The sequence below is a fragment of the Balaenoptera acutorostrata genome, chromosome 2, assembly GCF_949987535.1.
Source record: "Balaenoptera acutorostrata chromosome 2, mBalAcu1.1, whole genome shotgun sequence".
Taxonomy (NCBI): domain Eukaryota; kingdom Metazoa; phylum Chordata; class Mammalia; order Artiodactyla; family Balaenopteridae; genus Balaenoptera; species Balaenoptera acutorostrata.
Window position 1 is genome coordinate 14761251 of NC_080065.1, and position 27893 is coordinate 14789143.

At 39.4% G+C, this 27893-nt stretch overlaps 1 protein-coding gene across 9 annotated transcripts in view; it reads right to left on the reverse strand.

Annotated features, from left to right (window-relative positions):
* Positions 1 to 27893, reverse strand: part of DNAH5 (dynein axonemal heavy chain 5) — a 312149-nt gene that overhangs the window by 31998 nt on the left and 252258 nt on the right. For all 9 annotated transcript variants that reach the window (XM_057539913.1, XM_057539912.1, XM_057539910.1 and 6 more), the window contains 9 exons: positions 23937 to 24116; positions 20631 to 20768; positions 16216 to 16351; positions 15317 to 15633; positions 14028 to 14183; positions 12951 to 13133; positions 4051 to 4294; positions 2928 to 3042; positions 2250 to 2440 (listed from right to left, as the gene is read on the reverse strand). In XM_057539913.1, coding sequence (XP_057395896.1) covers positions 2250 to 2440; positions 2928 to 3042; positions 4051 to 4294; positions 12951 to 13133; positions 14028 to 14183; positions 15317 to 15633; positions 16216 to 16351; positions 20631 to 20768; positions 23937 to 24116 — 1660 coding nt within the window. The remainder of the gene's footprint in view (positions 1 to 2249; positions 2441 to 2927; positions 3043 to 4050; positions 4295 to 12950; positions 13134 to 14027; positions 14184 to 15316; positions 15634 to 16215; positions 16352 to 20630; positions 20769 to 23936; positions 24117 to 27893) is intronic.

The following is a 27893-nucleotide window of genomic DNA, read 5'->3' on the forward strand; positions in this document are numbered from 1 at the left end:
AGAAAGTCATCCAGGCTGATGCTTTCCCATCTTAGAGATGAGTACATTAAAAAATCAGCATCAAAACACTGTTGCTCTCTAAATAACATTTTCAAACAAGTGATTTTAAAGCCCTTACAGAAGGAGTTCATGTCATTGGGCAGCTTTCACCAACATATCTAACAAAAGGAAATCTTATGAAACCCTGTGTCCTAAAGGAGTACAAGAAATAAATAGCTGTTGAATGCCAAAGTCCCACAAAATCCTGTCCAACCTATGCAAGCCTCAGACTAATCGAAATAAACTAAAAAACTAAAGATAATATAACAATGCCTATCATCTGTTGAGCTATTCTATGTGCCAGGGTTTATATAAGTTGTGCGAATTCTCAATAATCCTATTATGTAGATTTGACTATCCTTGTTTCATAGCTGAGGCAACTGAAGCTTGAAAGGTTTAAACTGCTCAAAACCACTCATCCAGAAGGTGGCAAAGCCACTATTTTCCCTTAGAGTCTTCCCAACTCTAAATCCCACGTTTGTTTTGATCACGCCAAACAGTAACACACTTTACAGTATTTCTGGACACTATGTGCAATGTCATTTCCATAGGGAAATGCATCTCACGCCTGAATTGAGGGTGTCAGGAACAACTTTCCCACAGGAAGCTCCATCAGCTGCAGGACCAGAGCCACTGAGGCCAGAAATCATTTATATACGAAGGACTCGCTGAAGAAGGCAACTCCTACACCTACATGCCCACCTAAGGTGATGTCTCACCAGACCATTCATCTTCCATGTGCTCTGATTTAGGAAACTTGGACCAAAAAGAAACGTAAGGGGCAAGGGTTCAACGTTTAGAAACAAGAGAGAGAAAGAGAAAGAGAGATCATCCACAAATCATAATTTCTGAGTTTTCAAGTCTAACTAAATGAGTCTTTATTGCTACCATAAGATACATAGATATAGATATAGATGCATAAGCATATGTATATGAACATGAATATGCATTTGTGTATGTATAAGTATGACTCTGACCTACATACCCCCATGTGTGCCCTTCTCTACTGCCCCCACTGGGATCCTCTTCAAGTTCCTCTGCAAATCTACTCTCCATGTAGGTGAAGTGAATGAAAATCCACCCCTCCAAAGATAAAGTTGTGCCTTATCTTTAAAGATAAGCCTTTGTTTAGAAAGGTAGAGAAGATAAAACCATTTCGAGCCCAGCATCATTTCCACTGTTCCTTTAAATACTTTTTGTCCAGACATTCAAGAATGTGATAGCAAATGTGTGTTTCCCAGCCTTCCACGGCAGAGGGGACCTGTCTGTGATCAACGCTACAATAGATACAGAGGAAATATCCATGGGATGAGTGGCATAGTCACCTCACCCACTCTGCTCCAGCCGCCCTGGTTGCTTTGCTTTGCCTTCATCATAGGACGCCCTCTCCCACTAGAGGCACTGATGTCACCTCCTCAACCTTCAGCACTTTCTCTAAACGTCCCCAGGACCAACATCCCCTGGTCCTTCAGGTCTTGGCCACCTGCCCATCTCTCGGGAATCCTACCCAATTAGAGATTCCATTAAATATCCCATTAAAAATCTTAAACCTTCCCCACTCCACATACTAAACATTCCCCAACTCCCTTATCCTTCTCCGTTTTTCCATAGTGCTTACTAGCTCCTCACATACTGCACAATTTACTTACTGTTTATTATGTTTCAAGTGCCTATTCTGTGTCCTGGTATGCAATAGGTTCCCAATAAATATTCATGCAATTAATGAACAAATAAAATATCTCAGACTTTCCTGGTGGCGCAGTGGTTAAGAAACCACCTGCCAATGCAGGGGACACGGGTTCAATCCCTGGTCCAGGAAGATCTCACATGCCGTGGAGCAACTGAGCCCGTGTGCCACAACTACTGAGCCTGCGAGCCACAGCTACTGAAGCCCGCACGCCTAGAGCCCGTGCTTCACAACAAGAGAAACCACCGCAATGAGAAGCCCGCGCACCGCAACGAAGAGTAGCCCCCGCTCGCCACAACTAGAGAAAGCCCGTGCGCAGCAACAAAGACCCAACACAGCCAAAAATAAAAAGATTAATTAATTAGTTAATTAATTTTTTTAAATGTTAAAAAAAATCTCACATAAATGCAGTCTTCAATGAAATGCAAGGAAACTGCTATTGCTAAAAAAAAAAATGCACAAGACCTTCACTATAATTCCTACATCTGCACCTGTGCACAATGCTTTCTATTCTAATATTGACCTTTAATAAGGGTGAGAAACTCTTCATGCTTGACTCGGTTCCTCTGCATGTCAATCTTTAGGGTAAGCAGCAGGGTGAACAGAAATTTGTGCTCCTCGTACAACCCCCGAGCCGTGTACTTATAAACCTCATAGGTCATGTGCTCAATGATATTAGCGATCCTCTTGCTTGTAATTGGGCTCTTGACAGACCTGGAGAAGAGAACATTTCAATCAGGCTTGTCCCACCGTTTTCAATTGTCCCTAAAAACAACGTCTTTAATGGAAAATAAGTAACTCTGGAGGACCAATTCTTATTTTTTACACATCAAGAGTAAGCCTCCTAAATCTAAAATAACAAGCACTCTCTCCACATGAAATAGCAGAATCCTCCATGTTGTCTGAATCAATTTTACCTGCGGAGTATTATCACTCACAACAATGTCTGGGGAATTTTCTTGTCTAACAGAAACTTGTGGAAACCAAAGGAATCGATCAGTGGATGAATAGTTGGTAGAGTTTTCTCTAAGCATAAAATGACAATGAGAATGATTTGTTAACACACTGGTAATTACACTCAACTTAAGATTTTAAAAAAAGAAGCAGCTTAGTTGCAAAGGGAAAATAAGTTATCAATGTAATGTCACCGTTCTAACCCACAGATACAGAATTCAGCTTGGCTTCCTGAGTACAGACATACCTGGCCAAGGAAAGGTCAAACAAGCCAAGAAACTGGCGGAGCGAAGTCTGATACATCTCATTAACCAAGCACATCTCTGTGATGAGGAAGTAGAGGATGCTGCCCCGGGTAGCAACTAAAAGACAAAGAGCAACGTTGCACTTGCTACGAGCGCAGAAAATAAATGACCCAGGCACAGATCAGTCTAAACGCTAAATGAAACAAGTTTTATTGTACGTCTTAGCAATGACTGTCTACCAACAATGGGAGTCTAGAGCAATGTCATCATATATATTTAATTCTTCTTTGTAAGCTTTGAACAAGTAGTCTGCTATTTGGGTTCATTAAATGATACTTTCTGTTTTAGAATCTCTAGATCCCTTATAAGTACATTTTATTACACTTTTTCATAGGTAGAAAAGACAAACGGTGGGACAGCATGGGTTGTATTGTAATATCCAGCAAACTGTGTAGGCATTGTTAAGGACCTCATTCTTAAGCTCCATGAGGAAGCCCTGACTAACCTTGGCCTCAAGTTGGTAAACCAAGGCATCGCAAAGATGACACCCCTGACTCTCCACCAGTAGATATTGTTTCAATTATTTTTCCAGAAGGCATGCTAAATTACTAAACGAAATTGAATTCTTTTAGCAGGTTCCCTTTATAACCCATGAGCAACACTGATTTGCTGATCTGTGGATAAGGTTGAAGAGTTCCCATGAGACCAGAGAACTACCTGGACTCATGGGAACTCTACAGGACTACAAACAAAATACAGGCTTATTGTTACCAAATGATAAAACAACTAGTGAACGGCCCACAAATGCAGCACAAATTCCTCAGACTTCACTAGTTTGCAGTCGGATGTCTTTAATAATTCTCCTCTTTACTTTCCGGTTTAAAAATAAGTTCACAGGAACCTTAAAGAATTTGCCAATAACATGAATTATAAGCACCTAGAAAATTTACACCACTATAAAATTTCTTCATCTCAATTTTACTGAATATTTAAAGAAATGCCACAAAACACAAATGGCCACCCCACGTTGCATAGTCGTTTTCATAACATCCTTACTTCAATTTCTCTAATTCTCATTTCTCGCTTCATTTTCCTGTGACATTTGTCTTTCATTACCAAACTCACCAGGTCTATATTCCTCCCGGGCTGAGTTAATTTGAATTTCTGTCTCAGCTGAAATTTCCAGCTTCTGTGTCACCTCCTCGGCTGTCTTTTTTGTGTTACTCAGCACAAGGATGAGACTCTCATCTTCCACCAGGGACCCCTGGGTACTGGTCAGACGGTAAAGCAAATTATCTTCCAGCTCCTTCATTCTCCTCTTGTTTGCAGTTACAACTTCCATGAGATGAGTTCTTTCCTTCTCCAGTTCCTGTTAATTTGCATAAATATATTTTCTTCTTAATGAACACCTATGGTTTGGCCATTCCTTAAAAAGTTTACCTATGGGGCTGCTCTCGAGTTCCTGTACTGTGGTTGTCATATTTGACTGCAGGAAATACGGACATCAAAATTAGAGGAGGAGAATTAATGGAGCAAAGAAGAATTGGTGGCAAACAATGTAAAATGTGCTAAAAATATTACCAGTATTAACTATTTACCATCTATTTATTTCCTAAAGTCAACTCATTTTTAAGGGACTTCTGTGATCATATTTACTCCTGTTTTGAAACTGAAATTTATTTGAAGACAATATATGCATCTCAGATTAAATACGTTTACCTCTGTTTGGTTTCTTGTTTAAAAGAGCTCTATTGTGGTTTGAATGTGATTATTCTCAACTTGTGTGTTGAAATAGTATCCAACTCTGTGACAAGTAAGTGTCCAAAAGTTAGGCAAGCAAAATGTTCTGCTACTGCAGGTACATTTAAATTGAAAAATCATCTTGACCTGAAAAGAAAAGATGCTGTCCTCTCCAAGAGAACGGACGTTCTGAATCCTTCCTAAAAGACCTTTATGGGTAGCTGGGGAGAGAATGGCTTTGGAAGATTATTGCCCTTATTAGCTATTTCTTCCTTTTGGTAGTTTGGAGAAGGAGAGACAGTGAAAGTGGAGGAAAGAAAAGATGGGGCTGGTGAGGGTGAGGGAAGGAGGAAACAGCCACGACACTCAACAAGCCAAGGGCAGCAGGAAACCCAGAGGCTGCGAGATGCTTCCAGCACCAAGTCAAATTGTACATGAAAGTCAAATTGTTTCATGAGAGAGTCTAACTTGAAGTTAATAAAAGATTCAAAAGAGGAAAAGACAATGAGGAAATAGAATTTAAAATTTGAAGAGAAAGATACGCATTAGCAAGTTCGCTTGAAAAGCTTTCTAAATATAGTGTCCGTTGACAAGGTACCTATGCTTACCTGCCTTACTAAAGTTACGCACATTTCACTGTAAATACAATATGGGGAAACGAGGGTTAAATGCAGGTGACTTGAACAGGAAAGCATGGTTGGCAGTTCCAGTTGTGCGGGTACCTGGGCATGTGAAACCAAGCTCACACTGCTAGAGCAGCTTCAGAAAGGTAAATACTCAGTTAGGTATTCTGGATATGGCTCAGCAGGTTTTGTAGATTCTACTCCCTATCGACAAAACTAGAAATCTGAAGTTATATGCAGTGATGAATCACACGAAATCATATAAAACATAATAGGACTATTCATTAATTACGTGATTATTTACTTTCTTTCTAATATAACATATAAATTACTTAATAGTTATGCTCCAAGGATTTTTTGGTTCATTGATACATTCTCCAACTCTCAGTACAATGTCCGATACATAGTAGGCTCTCAGTATTGCCCGGTGAATGATTAAATGCTATACCCCTTTTCAAACTGATAAACTGAAACACATTAGTGTACCAGAAAATCTAGTCATGTCTTAGTGCCAGAAATACAGACATGAAAATTCTCCCTTTGTAACAAAAACCGTGAAGTTAAAAATAAAGGTCATGGTAGCAAAACTGCACGAAGGCAAAAAGCAAAGAGCACTGGCCTCTGCTTTACGTTCCAGCTAGTTAATCACCATTGGTTGAACAGTTATGGTGGGTGGGACCCTACCAGGCTCCCAACTCATGCTCTGAGCACAGTGAGTCAGGTCCGGGAACATTCTAGAAAAAAGAAAAATTCCCTCTTCAAGCAAAACAAAAGCTCAAACTTGCATCAATTCTTAATTCTCTGAGATACAGCAACGCAATTAAGACCTGCTCTTACTGTCTTCGCTTCCATGTGTTACTTGGTTACATTTGAAAACTTCCTTACTGGTCATTTTATTTTTTTTTTAACATCTTTAGTGGAGTATAATTGCTTTACATTGCTGTGTTAGTTGCTGCTGCATAACAAAGTGAATCAGCTATACATATACATATATCCCCATATCTCCTCCCTCTTGCATCTCCCTCCCACCCTCCCTATCCCACCCCTCTAGGTGGTCACAAAGCACCAAGCTGATCTCCCTGTGCTATAGGGCTGCTTCCCTCTAGCTATCTATTTTACATTTGGTAGTGTATATATGTCCATGCCACTCTCTCACTTCGTCCCAGCTTACCCGTCCCCCTCCCCATGTCCTCAAGTCCATTCTCTACGTCTGCATCTTTATTCCTGTCCTGCCCCTAGGTTCTTCAGAACCTTTTTTTTTTTTTCTTTTAGATTCCATATATATGTGTTAGCATCCAGTATTTTTCTCTATCTGACTTACTTCACTCTGTATGACAGACTCTAGGTCCATCCACCTCACTACAAATAACTCAATTTTGTTTCTTTTTATGGCTGAGTAATATTCCATTGTATATATGTTCCACATCTTCTTTATCCATTCATCTTTTGATGGACACTTAGGTTGCTTCCATGCCCTGGCTTTTGTAAATAGTGCTGCAATGAACACTGTGGTACATGACTCTTTTTGAATTATGTTTTTCTCAGTGTATATGCCCAGTAGTGGGATTGCTGGGTCATACGGTAGTTCTATTTTTAGTTTTTTAAGGAACCTCCATACTGTTCTCCATAGTGGCTGTATCAATTTACATTCCCACCAACAGTGCAAGAGGGTTCCCTTTTCTCCACACCCTCTCCAGCATTTATTGTTTGTAGATTTTTTGATGATGGCCATTCTGATCAGTGTGAGGTGGTACCTCATTGTAGTTTTGATTTGCATTTCTCTAATGATTAGTGATGTTGAGCATCCTTTCATGTGTTTGTTGGCAATCTCCTTACTGGTCATTTTAATTCATTTATTTACTAGATAATAATCTCATATTTGAGATAATGTAGAAATTAGTATAAACAAGTGACATTTAATGCTTACTATAAAATTCCTTTCCATGGGCAGTTATAATAAATGCACTCACAATATGGTTACACTAGGAAACAAAGTGATAATAAAATTAAATGGAAATAATTCAAATATTTTTATTGCCATATTCTCAAATTTTACACACTCTTGCCATATTCTTAAATTTTACACACTCTCATTATCATTTCTGAGTTCCTAAAGGTGAGCCTAATAAAAGTCCTCACATGAAGATAGGTAAGGGAAGGAAAGTAAAGCAGTGAGAAGAGTGAGCATTTTGACATCAGGAAGACACGTTTAAATTCTAACACCCAGGACTTATTAACTGCATGACCTTGGCCATGTTATGCAAGTCTTTAAACCTCAGTTTCTTCATCTGCAAAATGGACATAAAAACAGCTCAGTGAGTGATTGTCAGGATATCATTAGCAAAGAAGCTCAAACCAGTGACTGGATCATGACAGCTGCTCAGAAGACATCTCTTCTCTCTATCCCCTCCCTTCATTCGTTTCCAGCATGGATTTTTCAGATGCATTGTAATATTTATTTGGAAATGAGTAGTTTGAAAAGTAAAATTATAAGTTGGTACAAAATAAATCACACTTTAGAATTTCACGTATCATTGTAAAAGCATAATAAAGGAGCTGAAAGGGATTTTTTTTAAAGGAGAACTTTCTAATCTTGCACTTACAATGCTAAGGATGCATGCTTTCATGTCTGCTGGAGATGAGAGCATGGGCTATCAAATCCCAAATCTGCACCAAGTCTTACTGAGCCTTCCTGCATAAGCCTTCCTCCATTTTTTTCCAATTACATAGCAATTGCCCTAATCTAGGCTTTAATTATTGCTCGGGGACCACACTAACCATAACTGTTCTCCCCGCTGATCTTCTGCTCTGCCATCACCCCCTTTTCTGCTCCTTGTCATTGAGTGCTCTCCCTTTACTATTTGGAAAGGTCCAAAATTTTCAACATAGTTTGCAAAACCTGTTACAACCTACATTTCCAATCTCATCTCCACTTGAGAACTACAGGATTGAGACTAAAATTATGCCTCCATGTTGCTTATGAAAACCATTATTAAGAAAATAAACACATTTATTAGTAACACATACAATAAGGTACAAATTATTCCTTTCCTGATTTTAAAGATAGTAAGTAAAAGCTTGAACATTATTGAGTTGATTATGGTCAATTTAATGTCATTGTTAACAACATTAATTAAATAAAATTGTCAATTAAAGAAATGCTTATATTCCCAAAGGATTAAAATAAGGCTAAGGAGTACATTTCCCCCATAGTTTGAAACTAATGAAATAATATACTCTAAAGTAAATACTACAACCTAAAGTAATATTTGGAATTCCAAAAGCAAACTATTCGTTAAATAGCACACCAGTGGCCAAACAGTAGAATAGAACAATAGTTATGGGGCAAAGAAAGATACCTCTGAAAGAAAATAGAACAATTGCTATTTGCTTTTCATTTGAGATTTAAAAATGGGAAACCTACTTTGGGATAAGGTTTTAGGCATATTTTCATTTGTATGACAGATTTAAACATATTTCTGTTGAACTACAACTTTAGTTCCATAGTATAGTTCTTTTACAAATTAATACGAAGGGGCAAAATTCATCAAAATAATTTTGTCTATTAGCGTTTTTCCCACCAAAGGGATTATCTCTTAGCACACACACACACACACACATTTGTGCTATGTATTCTATATATTAAGACCACAACGTAAAAATTTTATATAAACTGTGATAATGTGAAAAGTATCCCTGAATTGAATAAGAAAGTACATCAGTGATTCAGTACAACTTCATGAAATGTACTGTTGATTAATTACATGATCAAAAGTTAAGTGGCTCAACAAGAATGCAAATGAAAACTAAAATTCTTTGTGTTCATAAACTTCAACTATAGCCAAAGTTTTGGAATCAATAAAAGGAAACAGATGACAGCCTTCCACAGTTCTCATTTTTAACGTATCACCCAGGCTTTATTCCCAAAGATTCTTTCTCTTCTGTACCTTGCACTGGTAATTAAAATGAAAGATTAAACAACTGAACTCAGAAACAGATTTATTTTTTCTCCACCACCAATAACAATGGTGCTAACAATGTCTATTTAGTGTCTTTATTAAGTTATTTCCCATGTCAGTTTTACCAAGTTTAGGTCCTTCCAGCTCCAAAAGAAATAAATCACACACCTGTTTGCTCATTCGAAATTCTGAACAATGATGACCCTTGAGGCTTTGTATTGTGTGGCTAGTAGAAGCTGTTAATTGATATTAATATTTTTCTCCTAATAGTACTCTTTGAGATTCTGTCTTATTCTCTAGGATCAAGGTGAGAGTGACCCGAAGAGACTAGGTTTCTTTAAAGGAAAGTTTCTGGGGGGCTACTGGTTTGCTGCCTATTTAAAATGGTCTTGATACATCACCTTCTGATGACGACAGCAGGCCGTCTAAATATACTCACAGGTACATCAGGTGAACAATTGAATATGACCTTGATATGAACTTGAACAGCCCATGCATTTAAAAAGACTGCCTTGAAGCACACAGAAAAGTATAAAGTCAGTTAAAAATCTGCCTTCCTTGCTTTCATATGCTCGGAGGCTTCCCTTTGTCTCTTAAGCAAACAAACCTGCTCAGGCTGTACAGCTGAGCATTCATGAGACCAGATCCTGCATGATAATAAGGCTCCTCACTGCCTGTATTCCCAGAACACTGGACAGCTGGTGAATTTATGGACCCAAAGAAGAGTAGCCTTTCCCTTGTATCCTAAGTTACTGTTCCAAGCTGCCTTTCACAAGAAGAATCAACAGACCAGTGAAGGCATAACTCATCCTGACTGAAGATGTTCACCATTTGTTTCAATGCTCCCTACATTTAGGGAATTTCTTAGATGCTTTCCAACATCAACTTCCTATCTGTGGGATCTTCCTAGCTTTCAAAAGCCCCCTCCATGGCCCAATAACATTTCATATTGATATTTTTACCATCACCCAAGATGTGATCATAGTAAGAGAGACTTCATTGTCGCTGAAGTCAAAGAAACAATTTGGACTTAACGTTTTATATCTGTGTCCATAGGCACAGACATAGGCTCTTTTCAACTGAGTCACTAGATGATAAAAAAAAAATGTCCTGAAAGCACCAGAGATCAACTCAGACCCACTTGCCACCACCCAGGCTGAAAAGATTCAACAAAGTGAGCAAATTCAGGAGCACGGTGGGCAGAAAAGATGCTGCAAAAGGAAAAGCTGTTGGCAGAAAGTAGACTACTTAAGATCCATCACAAATAAGTCTCGCAGCTCACTTCGCTTTAGAGGAAAAAAAACTACAGATTACGTGTTGTATTCTAATGTGGTTCAGGGTAAGATGACTATTATAACAGAATGAGTGTCATGTCACTCTGACCACACTTTTGTGAGAATCATTTCCTTTGAGCCTGGGACAAGTTATGATAATGAGAGGATGGTAAGAGAATAATGTCTGAAGGCACCCAACTTTCCCAGGAAGTAAGGCAAAGCCTGGCCTGGGATCCATATTGGCTTTTCAAGGCTGTTCAGAATCTTCCAGTGAGCTTCACGCGCCCCTTACTTCATCTTAGAGCTCTGCTGCAACAATTACAGGTCAGTCCTGGAGTTGTTGTCGTGTTTTGTTGCAACCAAAAATCTTGGAAGCCAAATTATTCTTTCCAAGGAGACTGTATTCATCTCAGCTGAATAGTAAGAAAGCCAAGGACAAGGATATTATTCAGAGTGCTATCAAAGCCCCTATCTTCCTGAAGCCAGCACTACAGGTGAAAGCAGAGCCTAAAATACGGGCAATGGATACTGCCCTGAAGACTCTCGGGGATGCCCCAGCTCCACAGATTTGCTGTTGATCAAGAACCCCTGTCCTGGGCTTCCCTGGTGGCGCAGTGGTTGAGAATCTGCCTGCCAGTGCAGGGGACATGGGTTCGAGCCCTGGTCTGGGAAGATCCCACATGTTGCGGAGCAACTGGGCCTGTGAGCCACAACTACTGAGCCTGCGCGTCTGGAGCCTGTGCTCCGCAACAAGAGAGGCCGCGACAGTGAGAGGCCCGCGCACCACGATGAAGAGTGGCTCCCACTTGCCACAACTAGAGAAAGCCCTCGCATAGAAACGAAGACCCAACACAGCCAAAAATAAATATAAAAATAAATAAATAAATAAAAGATTATTATTTTTAAAAAAAAGAACCCCTGTCCTTCCTGAAATAAGGGTGTGGCAGCGCTAAACTTCCTCAACCATCTCTACTGAGATTTCAAAAATAAACAAGTATATATTTGGAAGGATGTTACTTCTTCAATAGCCAGTCTGTGGTAGGAACGCTAGCATCGGTTCCTGCCATACTGAGGTCACCAACGATGTGAATTTATGAAGTTGGATTAAATGCTTTTAATGCAACTTCCAACCGTATAACTCTATGATTTTTGTACAATAAATTAAAAAGTTGGGGGCTTCCCTGGTGGCGCAGTGGTTGAGAGTCTGCCTGCCAATGCAGGGGACACGGGTTCGAGCCCTGGTCTGGGAGGATCCCACATGCCGCGGAGCAACTGGGCCCGTGAGCCACAACTACTGAGCCTGCGCGTCTGGAGCCTGTTCTCCACAACAAGAGAGGCCGCGACAGTGAGAGGCCCGCGCACCGCGATGAAGAGTGGCCCCCACTTGCCACAACTTGAGAAAGCCCACGCACAGAAACGAAGACCCAACACAGCCAAAAATAAAAAAAAATAAAAAATAAAAAGTAAACAGAGAAGATTCATAACAAAAGGAAGAGGGGAAGGAGAGAGAGAGAAAGAGATAAACATAAGGAAGGGCTCAGAAGAGCAAGCATGGTACGACATACAGAAAAGGTAAAAAGAACGGGAGGGACAGATTTCAAAGATTTTGCCAATAGATTTAACCTAAATAAATCTTTAGGTCCGTGTAGAAGGGAGGTATAAAGTAAACCAAACTCCACATTGCGATCGAACAAAGGAAGAAAATCAATAGCAACTTTTAGAGTTCACGCAGTTTCACCAAAGCAGTCCTATTAAAATCCTCCAGATTTCTTTCCTTAAGACTCAAATGTTCCCCAGAGAAAATGCTAACTCAGAACACGGAAGTTTATAAATTATTGGCCATTTTTCATCGAGAGAAAACAGATATGGAGTTATGCTTAGAGCATAATGAATCCGGTAGCCCTCAGAAGGGCACAGCGAAACCTAGTGTCACCAACTTCTATCTTCTCACAACATACACAGAGCTCTCTTGGATAACAAATAAGAATTGGCAATGTCATGTTATCTGAGTAAAATGTTTTAATTTTATATTCCAGAAGTATAATAATGAATCGAACGAAAAAAATAGATGTGTACTAGAAAGCTAAAAATCAACAGGTGACTAGAATTAATAAATAGAACAAACTTCAGAAAAATAAAGTAATATAAATCCAGAACAATCATGCTGATATTGAGACTGATAGTCTCATAGTTACATCAGTCCCCTATATAAAATCAATTGATGATCTATATGATTTATGCGATGCAGATGCAACATATGGGGTAGATAATTGGTTAGTAGTTATTTAAGACACTTGGAAATTAATAATGGAAGAAACATAGGAATTAAAGGAGGGGACTCAATCCTATTACAACTTTCATCATATCATTTTTGTCAATGAAAAAATCGCAACATGATGCAGAAAGAGGGAGGGCCATACTTCACTCACCTGCTTCTCTGTGAGAATGACTCTCCCCAGTAACTGATCTTCTAGACCTTTCATGGTGACAGTGAAGTCAATGATGGAGGTCCGCGCACTTATTTCAGGGGTGTAGGCTGGATTGGGCAGCTTGGTGGTAATGTAGAGGCTGAAGCCATCCATCACATCTACCTCTTTGTCACCGACCTTCACCTTTTTCATAAAAAAGAAAGTTAAAAGTAATAAAACAGAGATACACCTTACTGTGTGCTTTTTGTATAGGATCCAGTATTGCTTTTAACAACTATGTACCTGGAGATCATCTGTATACTAAAAAAGAAATGGTCATTAGGCATTCACAGGGCTTTAAGCCACTAGGATGAAAGGAAAGAAGGATGGAAGTAAGAGAGGAAGGAAGGGAGGGACGGAGGGAGGGAAGGAAGGGGGGAAGGAAAGAAGTTAATTCAATATACACCATACAATATATACAGAATTTATCACCAAAATTGTTGTGATCATACTGCAGAAGTGAGATGGATTCTGCACCCAAAATTTGGTTCAGAAGTCAAGACTGATGATGTCACTCATGTAACAAAAATATATGAAAATGTTTATTATTCACATGAGACTTTCTGGAAATATTAGGGTAGGCTCCCAAACAGGTCCAAAAAAGACCTCACTTGAGAGAGTAGGGAGGGGAAGCTGTTCTAGGGTTTTATGGTGGTTACCCAATGGGGCTGGGATGAAGTTTCCCAGACACGGTCATGAGCAGAGAGTTGCATGATTTGAACTTCCCACCAGTGCCAAAGGAGAATGGACCCACGTTTTCTTACCAGTTTGCCCAGATTGGGAATGGAAGGGGAGAGGGGCATGACAGGGCTTGAAAACTGTCCAAAGTCAAACAACACAATGGAGTCAGACTTTATTATACAAGTGAAGTAGATATTCCTGAAAAGACTGCTCTTGATCCCAACTCAGGAAGTGTAGAAGAGAAAAGCAAATGCCTCAAATTTGAATTGCTGCCTATTGAGAAACTGTCTCCTATGTCACATTTACCTGGCCTCATGGTAATTATTCTGCACATTGTCATCTATAGGTTTAACCTACCTTAAAGGTAGACCCGGTCTTAATGAAGTTTCTCTCCAAAACATTATCCAGGGCTGGATCTAGTTCCTCTGCAACATCTTCGATAAGCAAGGGCCTTCCAAGAGAAAGACTGTCTTCTAGGTGGTTTCTGAAGTACTTGTGATTTAGAGATGTGATCTAGAAACAAGATCAAAATGCTGCTCTAAACTGTCTCCATTCTTCACCTTAGCAAACCATCAATCCCTTATTTATTTTTTTTAATTGAAGTATAGTTGATTTACAATGTTGTGTTAGTTTCAGGTGTATAGCAAAGTGATTCAGTTATACATAATTTTTTCAGATTCTTTTCTCTTATAGGTTATTACAAAATGTTGCGTATAGTTCCCTGTGCTCTACAGTAGGTCCTTGTTCGTTATTATTTTACAGATAGTAGTGGGTTTATGTCAATCCTAAACTTCTAATTTATCCATCTCCCCCACTTTTCCCCTTTGGTAACCATAAGTTTGTTTTCTATGTCTGTGGGCCTGTTTCTGTTTTGTATATAACTTCATTTGTATCATTTTTTTTTACATTCCACATATAAGTGATATCATATGATACTTGTCTTTCTCTGTCTGGCTTACTTCACTTCGTATGATAATCTCTAGGTCCAGCCATGTTGCTGCAAATAGCATTATTTCATTCTTTTTTATGGCTGAGTAATATTTCACTGTATAAATATACATCTTCTTTATCCATTCCTCTATTGATGGACATTTAGGTTGCTTCCATGTCTGAGCCATTGTAAACAGTGCTGCAATGAACATTGGGGTGCATGTATCTTTTTGAATTATGGTTTTCTCCAGATATATGCCCAGGAGTGGGATTGCAGGATCATATGGTAGCTCTATTTTTAGCTCCAGAGCATTTGACTGCATCATTCCCTTTTGCTGAGAAGCAAGTAAAGGTGGTATGGCAATGCTGCCTTTTCCTCACCACCACCACACTTGTGACAAATAATCATGGAATAATTATGAAGTGTCTTTATAAAGTGCTGCACACTTAGTGTGATATAGCTCCACCCTGCTCTGTTTATGAATGAGGGCCCTAGGCCCTAACAGAAGGGAGTCTGAAACCTTTGAAAGACGGCATTGGAGAGATCAACAAGAATGCAAATAATGCAATTTTTAGAAATCATTTCTAAATACTAATATCTAAATATTAATAATAAAATTATTTCTAAATATGAAATATTTCTTTATTCTCAGAGACTTGTTGATCTGGGGCACTAAAATTGATTAGTAGCATAAATAGACTCAAACCCAGATTACCTGGAGTTCATTTTGGTTTTCTTTATTTTTAACCCAGATCTTCCCTTGAGTCTGTGGATCAATTAACAAAGGGTAGCGAGATGCCTTTGTGACAATAATTCCATTCTGAATGGACAGGTCATCGTTTGGCAGGCCTTGGAGGTTCCATTCACTAATGGTAGGAGCGGCAATCAACATCTCATTGAGATTTAGATTGTCTCCAAATGGAATTTCCCGGGCTTTCATTTCCTTCTGCCAGTCATTTAACAGCAGATTGCGAAATTCTTGGTTAAACGGACCAGAATAAGATAGGAAAGCTGTAGCCAACAACACATCCCCTAAAACGGAAAACAAAACATCACTGAAATACTCTGTGATCAGCCCTGTAATTCTGCAGAATGTTAGAAATGAAAAAAAAAAAGACAACCATTCTTTCAAACTAAATTTCAGAAACCAAATTGTAACCACAAGTTGCTGTGTCTTGTGAATAGCAGTAGTTTAGTTCATCGTTAAAGAGTACACATGGTCCACCAAGTAGTAGCTGCTCGTAGTCAAGCACCGGATTATGTTGACTCTTGTTGGATATGAGAGGATGATTTCTGAGTTTAAGAGATACACCAAAACCTCAGAAGACAGAGCCTCCATTCTAAGTGACCTTGATCGATATGGCCACTCACTCGTAGGAGAACTCAAAAATGACCTGATAATAAGAGGTTTAAATCTAATAAGCGTTGTCTAAATGCCAGACCAATATTCATCCTTTTGAAATAGCTGGACACACACACACACACAGACACACACACACACACGTAGAGGAATTTGAAGTAAAAGAGCGCTGATGTGTATTCTGATTAAAGCTTAAGTTTGCTCACTCTCTAGCATAGTCAACACATAATCTCATTAATAACGGAATTACATACCTACAAGTCTTTTAGTTTGTGCAGCCAACTCCTTGCTTTGCTCTGTCCATCTTTCTTTTTCTCCTGCCAGCCCCCCGATCAGCGCGGAAGCGGTCTGCATTTTATGTCTGCACCTCTCTGCATCTTCAAGCAAGGTCTAAAAACAGACAGAACCAGAAGAAAACCTTTGTTCAGATAAATATAGCCTGGAGCTCAAAAACATAATTTTAAAACATCATATGTTATCTTCCTTTCTGAGATATGTGAGCCACTTATTCCACAGGAAGCGTAAGATTCCATTTCTGTGGGTCTGTCTCAGCCCAGCCTGTGTCTTAAGCCCTATCTGTGGAACATAGATGGATTCCTCAGGAGGGACCCTGAGCCAATGGGCAAACCCTCCCCAGATGTTAATAAACTGAGAAATAATGGAGATTTGCATCATTTATGATTTTTGAATCAAAAAATTAGAAATAAAATATCAGCATACATGCTAATATCACATAGCACAACAAAATGTAAAGAAACATATCCCTACTTAACAATGAGGAATATTTCTCATGTTAAAGTTCTAGCATCATTATTGCTTTGTCTAACTCCACATCTCCTTTTACTTTAGGTGAAACTTTAGATAATCTCCAGGTTGTGGAGTCTTGAAGCTCATTCATGAATTCCAGCCACACTGACTCAGTAGGTCTCTCCCTGCTGCTCTTGTGTCAGTAAAAGACCTTTAACCGGACTTCCACACACTATTGCCACTCAGGGCTTTGTTCTTAAAAACAAATGGTCCGGGCTTCCCTGGTGGCGCAGTGGTTGAGAATCTGCCTGCCGATGCAGGGGACACGGGTTCAAGCCCTGGTCTGAGAAGATCCCACATGCCGCGGAGCAACTAAGCCCGTGAGCCACAACTACTGAGCCTGCGCGTCTGGAGCCTGTGCTCCACAACAAGAGAGGCCGCGGTAGTGAGAGGCCCGCGCACCGCGATGAAGAGTGGCCCCCGCTTGCCACAACTAGAGAAAGCCCTCGCACAGAAACGAAGACCCAACACAGCCAAAATAAATAAATAAATAAACAAATAAATAATAAAATTAAAAAATATTTTAAAAAAACAAATGGTTCCATTTCTCTATGTTGAAAAGACAGCTGCTAATTCTACTTGTAAAAATGCATACTTATGGTACAATAATGGATATGGCTAAAGATTTAGCTATGTGACCAGTCACTGGAAGTTCATGTATAATATTTATATAAGGTACATATGGCATATATACGCTAAATGTCTAACAATAGGGGATAATTTACATAGATTATGGTATATTGTGAACAAGAATGCTCTGAAGCCATTAAAAATATAATCATTAAGAAAAATAATCATTAAGTTAAAGAAAAACAGTCATTAGTTAAAAATTCAATTTATAAAGCAGTATGTACTGAATTATCTGCTACAATTTTACATGGATTTTAAATATATGTAAATCAGGCATATGTGCAGATATGAAATGATAAAGAGGAAAATATTTTTAGGCTTCATCTCCAGGGTTACCTATGTGTATTTTCTATAAGGAACATGAATTGCTATTATAATAATAACACAATACAGTGTTTTTCAGAAGCCAGATATTTGTTCCAGTTTGTTCTAGTCTGCTCTGTTTTCCTTCCCGCTAGAGTTAATGCAGAAAACCCAAAATCCCAGCTGAGAGGTGTACCCGCACATCGACACCATCCATATTTGTTTGTTTGTTTCTCCCCAAGAAGAAAGATGTCAGCTGGAAGTATAATACGACATCATTTATTTCTGCCTACCTTTAAAACAAACTTTTCATAGGACAGATATTTTTAATATTAAGTTATCCTCCCTAACTTCCCCATCCCCACTGCCATGTGGCCAAATAAAAAATGGCCAACCCCTCCCCTCCTGGCTGTTGCTTTCTGGAAACCCAGGCTCCTTTGGGGGATTGGGAAATGGGGGATGGGAGAGGAGCAAATGAGCACACAGGAGTGAGAAGCAGATTTTCCCTCCAAGCCTGGCTAGGGGAGTGTGCAGAATTGCTTGCGTTCCGTGGCTAGTGCCCCCGGCCCTCTCTCTCCTAGTGCCCCAGAATCTGACTAGGTGCCCAGAGGCCCTGTGGAAGTGGACCCTCTGCAAAGGCACCAACTGCCCTGTGCACAGAGCGGCAGGACACACACTCCTCCAGGGACTGCACAGACCTGGTTGTGAGGTTACCAGGCGTGACCATGAACTGTAGACTTGAGAGCCCTCCCCTGCCCCCTGTAGTCTATAAGTCCCTGGACTCTCAAGGCGCCTCACGGAGGGAGAAGGAGCAACACAATGACTGAAAGTCAAGTTCACTCCAACATGTTGGGAGCAGGTGGGCACACAGCCAGATTTTGTTTTCTTTTTTTTTTTTTAAATTTATTTATTTATTTATGGCTGTGTTGGGTCTTTGTTTCTGTGCGAGGGCTTCCTCTAGCTGCGGCAAGCGGGGGCCACTCTTCATCGCGTCGCGCGGGCCTCTCACCATCGCGGCCTCTCCTGTTGCGGAGCACAGGCTCCAGACGCGCAGGCTCAGTAGTTGTGGCTCACGGGTCTAGTTGCTCCGCGGCATGTGGGATCCTCCCAGACCAGGGCTCGAACCCGGGTCCCCTGCATTGGCAGGCAGATTCTCAACCACTGCGCCACCAGGGAAGCCCAGATTTTGTTTTCTTAATGAAAAACATTTGACATTTGTTGAGATTCAAGTTTTAAAGTTAGAGCCACACCTTTATAGTAGCCATTCTTATGCGGTCCTTATAATTGCTTACCTAACAAACAGTAGATATTCAAAAACAAAAAAGCTTATTGAGCGAACTAATGTAAAACTGTTAAAACTGAACCATAATAAAATGAGGCCGTAAAAATATTTTTACAGTATGTAGTAGTGCTTCCTGATATAAGTGAGTGTCTAAATGGTAGAAATTCACGTGTCTTCCTCACAGTTTCTAAAGTAGACGCTCAAATTGCAAAGTTAATTTTCTCTTCATATTATGGTAGTAAATTTCATAGAACATAAATAACAAACCCAAATAGGTGCTATATAATTACTTCTCTAAAATTTCTGAAAAGCTCTTATTTTGTTTTCAGGAGACTTATCTTTAAGAGGAAATACCATACATCTTGCATATAGTGAAACTGAAATGTTTATCTAAATTCCCTCATTGGGACCCCTATAAGGGAATAGACTAACAGAGCAGGAATCTCAATCCAGCCGAGTGAGGGCTGAGAAGAGGCAGAGGTGGGTTCCGTATAATCATCAAGGAAAGAACAGAGAGAATCTAGCTCTTATTTATCAAGCACAGGTTTTCTCAGAGGCAGATACAGATTTTGTGAGGCCAGATGCTTATCTAAGCTGGGGACCACTTTAAAAAATTCATTAAAGAATTTTTACAAATACAAAATACCAAAGTGAACATGTAATGAGAATTGGGGAAAGAAATCACTACGAAGTCCTGATAATTGAGAAATTCAGGTACCTTTCCTCTGGGATCTCTAGGTATTTTATCTGAATGCTTACACACAAATGCTTGTCAATCATAATCTGGTTTCCCCTCCCCACAGAACTCTCTACAACTCCCAGTAACCCTAGCATTCATGGGGCCTGTGCAAGTGAGGGGTCATAAAACTTACGCTACATTAGGTTTATGTTAAATCTGCCTCTATTACCAGAACGAAGGAGGCCCCAGTGGAGCCGGAATGAGTATAAATCAACTAAACAGCTTGCTGCCCAGTGGAGAGGAAATATACGAGCCTTGATTCTGAAATGTGCTAAAGCTACAAACATGCATAGGTTGAGAAGGCTGTAGGTGGTCATTGTCACTGGGACACAGCCACGTGGTCAGGCACGTTGGTCCAGCAGAAAGACCCAAGTAGACATCAGAAGATCAAGGTCTAATCCAGCCCTGTGACCAATGCCCATGACCGGGAGCCCTCGGCTTGTCCTCTCTGGGCCTAAGTTCCTTTCTTTAAAATGAGAGTAAAATAAAAATATCTACCCTGCCTACCTTGAAAGATTCTTTCAAATATTAAATGAGATAAAGTGGGAGAACGTGATTTGAAAAATATGTTAAAAATGCTGCACAGGATGCTGTTATCCTCACCGTTAATAAGGAAACTCAGAACTCCCGTGTTCCAGCAGTAACTTCTGTTTTGGCTGAATATCCTGACCTCTTACCAAAGGTCCTCGGTGTCCGTTAGAAACAAACTCCAGGGCTTAGCGAGGGAGTACGTGCCGTGTGTGTATGTATGTATATGTGTATTGTATCGTATATCAACTAAATGAAGCCCTGCTGGAAACCAAACCCTTGGAGAGAGAAAGCAGGAGAGGAATGAAGGGCTGATCACAGCCAGGAGGGCCTGTGACGTCACCACCCGCCCCAAACCCCTACGGCAAGAAGACAGTGACCTGCTTTTCGGTCATGGCCTGTTCATACTCGGCCTGCACCACATCCAGCTCGGCTTGCCTGTCGTCCAGCTCAGCCTGGGCTTTCTGCAGATCCTGCATGGCCAACACGTAGCGATTCTCCTGCACCAGCAGGTTGGCCTGCACGGGACACACACAGGGTGAAGGGATGGGCAGCAAACCGAACATCCAGCATGTCGGAGTCTGAGAGCTCAGTGGCCACGTGTTACACCTGTTCTTTGATCCACCCCTAGACTCCTCTCAAATCGCACGGTCAGGACCAAACCTTAATGAGAACTTGACATGTTTGTAAGCAGAAAATTAAAATTCATTAGAAGAGAGTCAGCAAATTTTTTCCATAAAGTGCCAGATAGTAAATATTTTAGGCTTTTGGGGCCAAGAGGCAAAATCAAGACTATTGTTCAGGTACTTAATTTAAAATTTCATGAGCCATACAAATACAGGTGGTGGGTTAGATTTGGCCTGTGGACCATAGTTTGCCAATCCCTAAATCAAAACATTGTAATATTAAATGTATATAGGCAAATTACAGAACATTTTAATATTGAGTTGTAGAAAAAAAAATCTGAATATTTAGAACCATCTGTCTAGCAGGGCTGATCACCGTTAGTAAGGATGTTAAAACAAGACAAAGGATGAAACATGATTAACCACTGAACATAAAGATCTAGGTTTTATGGGTGGTGATGGACTTGATGGCATTCCTGTCATTTGCATATATTGCTTGCCATTCAGAAAAGAACAGATACTTGAGCTGTGACCAAATAATACTATTTGCTTTTAGGAAGCTACTAAAAAAGACTCAAAAGACATAATCAAAAGCAATATTGGAAAAAGATGAGGTGTAGAAAATAGTCCATGCTTGCAGGAATTAAAATCCTTTCGAAAAAAATTTGGAATCAGTGTTCTCCCTTTTAAGTCTTACTAAAGTAACCCACTCATGTCAAACTATTGCAGCCCCAAAGATCTTGAATATTTTCTAGGACTTTACTCAAGAGGGAGGGGGATATACATACACATATAGCTTATTCACTTCATTGTACAGGAGAAGCTAACACAACATTGTAAAGCAATTATACTCCAATAAAAATAATAATAATATTAATTTTTTAAAATGAAGCTCTCAAAAGCTACTAATCAAAGGGTATAAAATCTTTCAAATCCAGCCGCTCACCTTAGGAGCCGTAGGACTCTGTTAAGATTACTTAAACTCTGCAACCCTCAGTTTCTCCATTAAGATATTGAAAAACTACCTCCTAGGATTTGTGAGTGTGTGTGTGTGTGTGTGTGTGTGTGTGTATTACATAAAATAACATATGTAAAAACCCAAGTCTGGGACCTGGCATATAACAAGAGTTTGATAAATAATACAATAGATATTATTATTGTTATTATCTGTGTTCAATATTTAAGACTCTACTGTTGTTATGTTTTGTTTATGTAAACTAACATGTACTGGTTTTCAGAGTGTCCAAGGAGAAATCTCATATGAATGAAATTGAATAGAATCTCAATTGCTACTCTTATAATTAAATTTGTTTTAAGTTTACTCACTACTAGAAGTCACTTGACCCGTCTATAGGAATTGTAAGATGAAAGAAGAGTCCCTCACTGTCTCCTTCGCTAATTAGTGGTGAAGAGGTTCCCACAGGAGTTTAAGGAGTGTCCTCAATCTCTCTTTACTTGGGAAGCAGGAGTTCGCAAGTGAAGCCCCCTCCAGGAATAAGTGAAGTTAGAGCCCCTGGTCTGTATTTCTTAATATATTGAGCAGAGCTGCCCAATGATAACCTGTCCTTTCTTTGTCTCCTACTTCCCTCTAAGCAGTGAATGTGTAGCATCTACATAACTACATTTATTTTTCTGACAATGGCAATTAGGAGAGACCTGACAAACTGAAGATTCCCAGATGCTAGATGCTCCTAAGGACATAAGGGGCACTCCCAGAACAGGCTTCTCAGAAGAGAAGCATAGGTTCCAGGCACACGTAAAAGGTCCCCCCTCCTGACGGTGTTCCCTTCACTTCCTACTGTAGGACCTCTGTTGTCCTGGAACTGGGTGGAGCCCGAAATGTACAGACTGTAAGGGAGGAGATGTCATCCTTCTTATGTAAACCTTGTTCAGGGCATCCATTATTTTGTACTGGTTTCAGCTCATTTTATTTAAAGGAACTACAACAAAATAAAAACTCCCCACTGTGAATTCAACTGTAATTCCCTTAAAGGCACTTATGTATGCTTACCCACTGGAAAAATTTGCAAAGCATGCCCTGTACTTTTCACTGGATATGGTTGTTATAATTCAGTCAGTATCAGAATGTCCGATTGTGAGCTATGTTGGAGACTTCAGTGGTCCCCAAATCCACAATGCCCGACAGCATGACATCAACTATTTGCTCTAAAAATCTCTGAGCCAAATGAATCCCTTCTCTTTTAAGTTGCCCTGGGACCCCAAGGGCCTCCACCACTGAATAAATGGCTCTGATATGGGAACAATGAGAAAATAAAATGGGACTTGCAACTGTATCCCTATGTTCTTTTCATTCTTGATTATTTTTAGCGTGATTATTAAGTTCCTTGGGTAGTTTATAAGTGTACGTGGATTTTAGTTGATGGTTGAGCGAGATCAGGCTTACGAAAAGCAGAATAATCAACAAAGCCATAACGTATGAGTTCTGAGGCATCAGTATTTCATTTTCAAGACAGGTACTTGCCTCTCCATCTGCTAAAGACTGAGTGTCACTGAATGCTGGGGGGATGTGGACAAATGAAGCTGAGAAATGCAATTACTCAAAGGGAAACACTGGTATGCTCTCAAATCACTTTAAATAAAGGATGATATGCAGTTTCTTTCCTGGGGGCAAAAGAGGGAGAGGGAATAAATACTATGTTGTCCCTGCAGCCAAGACCAGACACCAGTGACTGTGTCCACGCTGCCTCATTCACAGGAGTCCCTGGCAGGAGATCTTGGACATTGTTGGTGGATCCTATGCTAGAGTTTCCTGTGTTTCTTTTTTTCAAGTTGACATTGTGGGGAAAAAAATGTCCAGCAGCCCACAATGGACTTTGTACCCTTGTAGAGAGTCCATGCTTAAGGCTCAGACAATACCAATTGGAGATGGATTACAGAGAAGAAAAAAACATCCTATGCTCGGCCTGCCTATTGCTAGCTCTCCCTGTGGACTTGGGTACAATAAAACCTGAGGCTTCTGTGTTGCATGAAAGACAAGCCCAGTTGACCCAGAGACCCCCCTGCCAGCACACGTCCTGCAGTTCCACCGAGGAGGCTTACCTTCAGGGGCAACACCTCTCTGTTTATAGAAAAGAAGGAAGCCATGGCCTTGGTCCAGGAACAAAGCCCCGCTACATTCCCACATACACGTTTAGCAGTTTCGATGTTGTAGTCTGCCATCTCAAAGTAAGGATTCAAAAATTCTATCACTTCTTCATTGATTGTGTCTTTGGGGAATTGCTATGGAAGAATGGAGTAAAATAAAGTCAAAATACCTCTTTCCATTAAGTCATAATCACATTATGCTCACAATGCCACTGAAACAGCTAAAAAACTGTTAAAATCAAGAATGGATGAATGATATCATATTTTGTTGATATTTCAGGTTATTAGGCAACAATCATATATATTTAGGCATATGAAATGGTACATATATTTAGCATTGTATATAAAAATGTAAAGCATATATATTTAGACATAAATATTTAGCATTTAGCAGCAACCAAATGCTTAATACATTCAGAGGGAGGTTCTATTAAACTCACCTGAAATGTGAAGAAAATAATTTGGACATTAGGCCTTCAGGGTGATGAATTAACTTTAAATCATAGAACTATCAAGATTATGAGAGAACTGTTCTTTTCTGGAGGGATATAATTTTAAAATAGTAGCAGAAATGGATTATGAGTGCCTTCTTGTATTAAGAGAGAAGACTGACCAAACAATGAAATTGGATCTTTGAAATGTGGTGTTTGATCATCTAACCGAGGATAATTAAATATTTTCCAAGTAGAAAAAAATTTAGCACCTAAATAATTCAGAGAAATAAGCCTTCACAGAACATACATAACACAGAGCAAAACACTTTCATTCAGACCTCTTTAAATGCAAGTTTCTTTTATGAGACTTGAAAAATAGTGAAGCCAGAAGAATACCTGGGAACAATAGAAGGATGGTGGTGACAAAAGGCAAATAGCAAGGTAGCTTCCAAGAGCAGTGGCTTTGCACCAGGTATATAAGGCAAGTGCAATTCCATTGCACATTTTTCAGTGGACACTTTTTAAGCTCCGCCCCCGCCCAAGGACCACTGCCATTCCACACGCTCACTGTCTGGTTAATCACTACCTCCTATCCACTCAAATAGCATGTTATGCCTTCATGGTGGCCCTTACATCACAGAGACTTATATTTTAATTATCTGAAACGAGTCTGTATGGCCCACTGGTTTCAGAAGCTACTTGGTGTTACAGCTGCTGTAAGGCGCCTCACAAGATGCTCTGGCCATAGCAGCCACTTGGGCAATGATAAATTAAAAACTGAATGAAAGACGGCGCTGAAGGTACTGCTTGGGTTATGGATGGGGGATGGGTATTCCTAGTTCGTTGTCTCAAGATCTAAATATTAAAGAGAAAACAATATAACTGCCAGAAGAAAACACAGAAGCATTTATTTGGCCTCAGAGATGGGCAAAGATTTCCTAAACAGAACGCAGAAAGCACTGTAAGGAAAGTATTGATAAATTGGACGATACTAAACTTAAGAGTATCTCCTTATCAAAAGACACCATTAATGGAATGAACAACTAAGGCAGAAAGTGGGAGAAGATATTTGCACACATATAAATGATAAATTACCCATATTTTATATATAAATTCTACAAAATAATAAAAAATTTAAATGTCCAGGAGATCTGTACATTTAAATGTACAGGCACTTAACCAAAGAGTTCCCAAGGGGCTCATAAACTGATGAAAAGATTTTCAGCATCATTTGTCATCAGAGAAATGCGAACTAACCCACAATAATAAGACAACACAACCAACCCATCAGAATAGCTAAAGCAGAAAATGGTTAAGACATGGAGCAACTTATACACTGCTTGCAGGTATGTAAACTGATACAACAATTTTTGAAAACTCTTTGGCACTATCTACTGAGGCTGATTAAATGTATAACCTAAGACCCAGAAATTCCACTCCTGAGTATAGAGCCAATAGAAATGAAAACATGCCCACTAAATGACCAATATTCATAGTAGCTTTATTTATAACAGCCCAAAACTAGTAACATTTCAAAAATCCATCAACAATACAAGGACAAACAAATTAAAGCACATTACAGCATTTCACGCTGGTGCTGGTAGATATAAACTTATGAGAAATGATCACTAAATTTTCAGAAATTTTACAGACCTGTTAAATACAGCCGTTATTTAAAATTAAATTATAAAAACTTACAATTAAATGTTATTTTGAACAAAAATAATGCATAGTCAAAAGTCATCACCTTCTAATTATTTTACTACATTTTACTATCTACATTTTTGAGGTCATTTACATTTATTGTATCTACCCAGTGGGACTACCTTATCACAGCATGCTACCATGTACCTCTTCCCAACTCTACATTCAGCAACATTATTTTGGTAGCTTGAAATCAGCCATTGTGGGGACATTTACACTATGAAAATTGGCAAACACTACAAATCAGAGCTTTTTCTTTTTTCTCACCAGAGAACCAGTTGTTAAACATTTGTCACACACTACTGCATATTCATCTACTGGAAAGCTGTGTAGCAATGAAAAAAGAATGAAATACTGTCCTGTGCAACAATAAGAAAGAATCTCACAGACGTGTTGAACGAAAGAGGTCAAAACAAAAGAGTTCATATGATATGATTTCATATACATAAATTTCAAAACAGGTGAAATTAATTATCGGGATAAAGGTCAGAATAATGTTTATCTTAGGGGAGATTACTGACTGTGTTGGGACACAAAAGAGATTGCTGGGGTCTGGAAATACAAATCTTGATTTCAGTGTTCATTAATAGGTATAGACATATGTAAATATTCATTAAGCTATACCCTTTTTTAATTAAATTTTTATTTTATATTGGAGTGTAGTTGATTTACAATATATACTTTAAATTTGTGCATTTTATCATATGTAAATGTTACCTCATAATGAAATTTAAAAGATGCCAATTAATACTCAAAAAACTACAATTGAGACTTGTGAAATAAAAATATATATGTACTCATATGCAAATAATATATGCACATATGTTTGGGTTCCTTAAAATGATTTTTTTAACTTTTACTGAAATATGTTGCTGATGATGTTTTTTTGTTTGTTTGTTTGTTTTTAAACTTTGGGTTTATTTATTTATTTATTTTTATGGCTGTGTTGGGTCTTCGTTTCTGTGTGAGGGCTTTCCCTAGTTGCGGCAAGTGGGGGCCATTCTTCATCGCGGTGCGCGGGCCTCTCACTATCGCGGCCTCTCTTGCTGCGGAGCACAGGCTCCAGACGCGCAGGCTCAGTAATTGTGGCTCACGGGCCTAGTTGCTCGGTGTCATGTGGGATCCTCCCAGACCAGGGCTCGAACCCGTGTCCCCTGCATTGGCAGGCAGATTCTCAACCACTGCGCCACCAGGGAAGCCCGCTGATGATGTTTTAATATGCCTAAAATCTGCCAGGAAAAGCTCTAACACTTACAATGTCTTATATTTGAAAGAGAAATTCTACTCTGAAAAAATACGTAAATATAAGTTGAAAATATGTATGTAGAGTATTATTCAGCCTTAAAACAGAAGGAAATTCTGCCATTTGTGCCAACATGGATGGACCATTATGCCAAGTACTATAAGCCAGAGAGAGACAAAGCCTTCATGGTGTCACTTATAATAGCCAACTCATAGAAGCAGAGAGTAGAATGGTGGTAGCCAGGAGCTGGGGGGAGGAAGAAAGGGGAAGATGTTGGTCAAGGGTCAAGGGTCACTTATGCAAGATGAGAAGGTCCTGGGGACCTAATGTACAGCAATGTGAATATCGTTAACAATACTGTATTGTTTACTTGAAATTTGCTAGGAGGGCAGATCTTAAATGCTCTCACCACAAAAAAACGAAAAAAAAAAAGGAAAAAATGGTAATTATGTGAAGTGATGGATATTTAATTGGCTATTTATTGGATTTAGTGGATGGATTTTGGTGAAATCATTTCACAATGTATTAACA